The sequence below is a fragment of the Salvelinus namaycush genome, chromosome 15 (assembly GCF_016432855.1).
Source record: "Salvelinus namaycush isolate Seneca chromosome 15, SaNama_1.0, whole genome shotgun sequence".
Classification (NCBI taxonomy): Eukaryota; Metazoa; Chordata; class Actinopteri; order Salmoniformes; family Salmonidae; genus Salvelinus; species Salvelinus namaycush.
The window spans coordinates 36,440,361-36,446,626 of record NC_052321.1 but is presented as its reverse complement, the minus strand read 5'-3'; the positions used below and the strand labels follow the sequence as shown (position 1 = coordinate 36,446,626).

Below are 6,266 nucleotides of genomic sequence, written 5' to 3'. Positions count from 1 at the left end.
TCCCCTCTATCCATTCTTGCTCTGCAATTCTCTCGCAGAGGATAGGAATCCTCAAATGAATGCCACTTCAATGACAGTGGCTATATATATATAGATAGATATCTTTCAAATGACAACGAGAATTACAGCAGTACACCATCACGTAAAAACATTGCCTTGGAAATACAAAAACTCCAAAGAGTCAAAAAAGACAGAGTTTACAGCAGACCTGGTTTCAAATACTACTTGAATTTAAAAATACACTTTGAGGTTTTGCTCTAGTCTGCCTGGAGTGCCAGGTGGGTGTGGTTTTCACTCTTGCTACTATTCCATTCGTTCCATTGTGTCAGGCAAGCTCAATCAAGTCCAGATAAAGTAGTTGACATTGTTTCAAATAGTATTTGAACCCAGGTATGGTTAACAGGTAGACTATGAGCTCATTTCTGCTGAGCTGGGTTGGGTTTTGTCTCTGTCTCTATGTGTCCGTCTGTCTGTTAGTCCACCACAGAGAAGTATAGAAACACACATAATAGAATAGAAAATCACATCAGTCTTCATCAGAATGATCTCATCAGTTCATCTGGGAGGCTGGCTGGCAAGGCGCTGGGCCGTTTTCCTGAGCTGGAGTGGTCTCAGTGAAACGTGTCATTTCTTTCTGCCACTCCATAGGACCGGAACAGTCTTGGTTGAGGTCATACTGAGCTCTGAGAAGTCTATTCCAGTCTAGCTGAGCTCTGAGAAGTCTAGTCCAGTCTAGCTGAGCTCTGATAAGTCTAGTCCAGTCTAGCTGAGCTCTGAGAAGTCTAGTCCAGTCTAGCTGAGCTCACTTACCACCCTTTTCACACTACTGAGCCAAGCTAAGCCAAGCTGTACTGCGATGGTAGTTGCTGAACCCGTGCTGGTAAGCACAATGTAAACGGTAAATATCAGAGCCGTCACAACATGGATCCGGTCGACATTATAGTGTGAAAAGGATTTAGGTATCCATGGGCGAGGGTCATGTGTCTATGACCTCGGTCGGTGATGGTTCGTCAGAGAGGCTAGTGGTGGCATTGGGCAGGGTCTGGTTGTGCCCGTGGCTGTGACCCACAGAGTTCCCTTGATGCAGCTCCAGGGCTATACCTGCCATGCTAGGGTCCTGTGGGGGGAACTCCTTCACCTGCCTCTTATACTCCAGGAACGTACAGGCTTTTGTGGCTATAGCCACCACATTCTTCCCTATAAAGATGGTAGACACCCTACTATCCTGGAACAGCACCATGTTAACCCCGCGGATCAAGATCGTGACTATGTTTATAGTAACTAGACTAAGAACAGGGTACAGCATCATCTTCTGGGGAGAGACGTGCTCCCCCTGGACACTGATCTCAGAGAGGGAGACGCAGGGCAGGGTTAGGAGCAGGATGTAACAGTAAAAGAACATCAGTCCCTCGGCCCAGATGGGCAGGCCGGTCCGCTGGGGCTCCCACAGGTTGGCCTGGATGTCCAGAACATCCAGCAGGTCCAGGGCCACCCAGAACAGCTTCCCCCGCATGTCCTCCTTTTTCCTGAAGGTCCTCACGTATTCCATGCTGTCCAGAGCCACCAGGACCAAGTATAGCCCCGGGACGCATACGGAGAGGAGTAAGGTTAGAGCCTTCCGGGCCACCGTCTCCAGGCTTTTCCTGTCCGCCTTGTAGTTCTATAAGATATAAGATATACTTTATTGTCACACATTGAAACGTGTATTTTTCAATATCTCTGTGAGTATCCCCCCCTGACAAGACACACATGCACCAGGGTTAGCCGCAGTGCAGCGTCTCTGGAGCAGCTTAGGGGTTAAATATCCTGCTCAAGGGAGCAATGGAAGGAGATGGTACTGTATATGGGATACTGATGCCAGCAACCCTGTGGTTACCGGCACGCTCCCCACCAGATTTTCCATAGTCGGTGCTAGGATTCAAACCGGCAACCCTCTGGTTTCTGGCCTACCTGTCTAATGTCTAGGTTACCTACCTGGAAGACGAAGTAGAGCTTGATCTCCAGGACGAAGATGTAGAGGAACCAGAGTATCATGGCGTAGCCGCGTTTGGCGGTCTTCACCTCAGCCCCTACCCACACTGCCACGTATCGCAGCACGATGAGGAAGCAGATGTCTCCCACCAGCACGATGATGCACACTCCGATCTACAAATACATACAATACTTGATTTACGTAACGTGCGTTTCAAATTGTAACACAGTTGTTACAGTTAAACAATACATTAAAGGGAATAAAAAATAAACAATCGAGAGACGAGGAAACAGATGTCAAAGCAGTAAAATCACTAGGTAAAAAAAATGATGTTTTTGAAGTGTAATTCAAAGCCACAGTCTGCGATTGGTGCATCTACTGTTGGACTTATTAGTGATGTATAGCTGAGCGTTCCCCTGCTCAGACACTGCATGCATCATCCCAACCTGGTCAAACACATATTTTACTGAAACCCGTGCCATGGTATGTTAATTTACGTTAGGTTACATTACACTGGCCTACCAATGTAATAGCAGTCGCACAATATAATACGAATTGTAGGACGTATAGTATCCTACGTCTTGAACGTTCAGTACGATATATCACGATCTACTACTTAAGTATGATATATTACGTTTGACTGCTTTAGTATGATATGCTACGTTCAACTGCTTTAGAATGATATGCTATGTTCGACTGCACAAGTATGATATGCCATGTTTGACTGCTTTAGTATGATATGCTACGTTCGACTGTGTCACACCCTGATCCGTTTGTCTTTGTGCTTGTCTCTACCCCCCTACAGGTGTTGCCCATCTTCCTCATCATCCCCTGTGTATTTATACCTGTTTTCTCTGTTTGTCTGTTGCCAGTTCGTCTTGTTTGTCAAGTCAACCAGCGTGTTTTTCCGTGCTTTTGCTTTTTCCATATCTCTGATTTTCTAGTCCTCCCGGTTCTGACCTTTGCCTGCCCTGACCTCAAGCCTGCCTGCCACTCTGTACCTCCTGGACTCTGACCTGGTTTATTATCTTTTGCCTGTCCACGACCTGTCTCTTGCCTGCCCCTTGTTTATAATACATGTTAGAGACTCGAACCATCTGCCTCCAATGTCTGCATCTGGGCCTCGACCCTGTATCGTTATAGACTTAGTATGATATGCTATATTCAACTGCTTTAATATGACATATTATGTTCGACTCTTTTAGTATGATTTATTACGATTGACTGCTTTAGTATGATTTATTACGATTGACTGCTTTAGTATGATTTATTACGATTGACTGCTTTAGTATGATTTATTACGATTGACTGCTTTAGTATGATTTATTACGATTGACTGCTTTAGTATGATTTATTACTGTGGAATAGGCCAGGGTGTGACTGGGGGGTTAGTCTAGTTTATATTTTCTATGTGGGGTTCTAGTTTTGTTTTCTATGTTGGTGTTTGGTATGATTCCCAATTAGAGGCAGCTGGCTATCGTTGTCTCTAATTGGGGATCATATTTAAGTAGCATTTTTCCACCTGTGTTTTATGGGATATTGTTTATGTGTAGTTGCATGTTAGCACTCCATTGTCGTCTCGTTTCTTTCTTTCTTTCTTGTTTTGTTTTGTGCGTTTCTCTATTAAATATGTGGAAACCATATCGCGCTGCACCTTGGTCCGATGATTATTCCAGCGAACGTGACAGTTAAGGTTAGGGTTAGAGTTAGGGGAAGCGTTAGCTAACATGCTAGTTGCAAGTAGTTGCAAAGTAGCTAAAAAGGTAGTAAGTAATTGCAAAGTTGCTAATGTTGTCTGTGATGAGATTCAAACATGCAACCTTTGTGTTGCTAGACTTTTGCGTTATACATTTACCCAACCACCCCGATCAAGCACCCTCCTTTCGTTTTGCCTTAAGTAACCTACTGTCATACCAAACGTAACATATAATCTTAATTTGAGTGTTCAGGATTTACATAGGCCAATGTAATGCAACCCAACGTAAAGTAACGTATCATACTAAATGGAGTGGCACGGATTTAGTAAATATAACATGTTTTGCTCTGAGACCAGGCTGATCAACCAAACACGTTATATTTACTAAATCCGTGCCACTCCATTTAGTATGATATGTTACTTTACGTGCTACGTCATCGACTGACAGATTGCTATAACATATGATGTGTTTAGCTTATAAGTAAAATACTGGACCTATCCAGGCGTTGTAAGATCTGGTAAGCGTCAGCAAAGCCTGGGCAGAGGAACACGCCCAGTAGTTGTGTTCCCCTGCTCAGGCGAGGCGACGCAACAACCAATGGGCTAATTCCTGCCAGTTCACACTGGGTTCATAGCCGAAAGAAGTATCCCAGATGTTCCAAAAAACCATGCAGCAATTCTGCTCAAAGAACAACAGAATGGTTGGAGGGAAAGAGATACCTAGCGGTGTTATGCTAATTATTGCCATCTATATGGGAGGTGGGAATTGTAGACAATTACCATGCGCTATGTGCTCAGATAGAAGCCATTAGCTGTAGCTATTAGCACAAACAGAGAAAACCCTGTTTCAAAGTTGATACATGTCCATCCAGGTATATACTTATGTGGGTGAGTCAACTTATTTGATTGACATTATTTCAAATGATTTAATATTACTAATAAAGTCTGCTCCATTTGAAGTAGAAATCGAAAAAATAAACTTTATTACATGAAACAAAAAATTGAATAATTTGAGACTACAGGAAATAGGTTGACTGCTATGTTAAACAACTGCAGTCATGGCTGCTTTGGTTTTCAACAGCCGTGTAGCTATTGTAGTACTTTAACTGTAGAAAAACAGGAATCTCTAAAGTTGCCCCAGGTGAGGCAAGCATGCGAGGGAGGGGCAACTTCGACTGCGCAATAAAGCGTCTGAGCAGGGGTACGCACCCAACAGCTTTTAAAAGGATTACAACTAAATGGCCTCTTACCTTCCTGGGCCCCTGGTTCTGCTCTACCAGATAGGCGTCCATGAAGGCCATGCTGGTCATGATCACCATGGTGGTCAGGCACACGTGGCGTTTGTCTGGCTGCGGCAACACCATGGTGGGCAATGGGGGTTGTAGTTCTGCTGAACTGAACTTCCTGTTGTAGTCCTACAAAAAAAGTGATGTTGTTCTACTGCATTTGTTGTCCTATTGCACTTGTGGTACAATGGACCTGTTGTCGTCCTATTACACTTTATGTGAAATCCTATTACACTTGTAGTCCTAGTGCTCTTGTAGTTATATTGCAATTGTAGTCCAACTGCACTTGTAGTCCTACTTTACAGTTTTCTTATTGAGTTATTTTAGGGGCAAATGTCAAGTGTACCTGATAGGTACACTTAGGGTAACAAATAGCCTATTAGGGTAACAAATAGCCTACATTCCATTTTTTTTTTTACATTATTGGGAAAATGCACTCCCACTCCTTAGCATGACGCAATGGGTCCCCCCATCGATGCGTTTGAGAAAGACAACACTCTTAGTACCAGGAGGGCAACGGAACGAATCCAGGTTAGGAGAATTGCATTGATATATTATGGTCTGTTTAAGCCATACAGACTGGTGCATCCACTCTCTCAGCGCAGTTCCATTGAGTCTGATGTGCTACTGCTGTGTCAGCTACTGCTGTGATCAAGGCCTCACAACACACCTCTGAGGCTCCATAACCCTGGAATCCGCTCAGTAATATAGCAGCTGGGGTTTATTGCTCCATAGGAAAATGACAAAACCATATATCTTCAGTTGCAGACTTTGTAGTGGCCGAGTCCTCATGGAAGGACCACGTCATTGGTGTCAACTGATCATGTGAGTCAGCATCTTTTAGCAGCATGGACTAGCATAGTACAACAACAACAACAACAGTACATTTCCTGAAGACAATGTGAGTGCTTGCTTCAATTTTCCAAAGGTATCAGGGAAAGGTCTTCTAAAGTGGATCTACCAATGAGGAGAGAATGGAGTTCCACCCACTGTTGATGAGACGGACCTCTGAGAGTGATGTGTAGTTCCTGTGATACGCCAGTCTGTGGAGTCTGGGGAAGAGAGAAGAGAAAAAGGGGTTAGCTTAGCACAAACTGTGTTGTAGCCAATTATGTATATAAACCCTGGATTGCTGATGCTATGTATTGGCAGGCCTGGTGCCAGAACTAATCAGTTGGATGGGCATTTTATTTTTTTCACAGAACTTCCTAGGTGTGAGTTTCAAGTTTGGGGAAGTTTACAATTTATTCTACATTTCTACCGATCTGTGTGCCAGTTATGATTTTCAAATGAACATTTTCGTGGAACAGTT

The 6,266-nt window shown here is 43.8% G+C and overlaps 1 protein-coding gene across 1 annotated transcript; it reads right to left on the bottom strand.

Annotated features, from left to right (window-relative positions):
• Nucleotides 1-976: 976 nt before the first annotated feature.
• Nucleotides 977-5,032, bottom strand: LOC120060088 (transmembrane protein 121-like). The gene is made up of 3 exons (XM_039009149.1): nucleotides 4,919-5,032; nucleotides 1,975-2,145; nucleotides 977-1,660 (listed from the first exon to the last, which is right to left on the bottom strand). Exons 1-3 carry the CDS (start codon nucleotides 5,030-5,032, stop codon nucleotides 977-979), a joined length of 969 nt encoding a protein of 322 aa, XP_038865077.1.
• Between the last annotated feature and the right edge of the window lie 1,234 nt (nucleotides 5,033-6,266).

Coding starts and splice junctions, on each gene's coding strand:
- LOC120060088 (XM_039009149.1), bottom strand. CDS start 5,032: ATGGTGTTGCCGCAGCCAGACAAACGCCACGTGTGCCTGACCACCATG. Junction 2,146..4,918: donor AGAACCAGGGGCCCAGGAAG/GTAAGAGGCCAT, acceptor ATGTATTTGTAG/ATCGGAGTGTGCATCATCGT. Junction 1,661..1,974: donor AGCTCTACTTCGTCTTCCAG/GTAGGTAACCTA, acceptor TATATCTTATAG/AACTACAAGGCGGACAGGAA.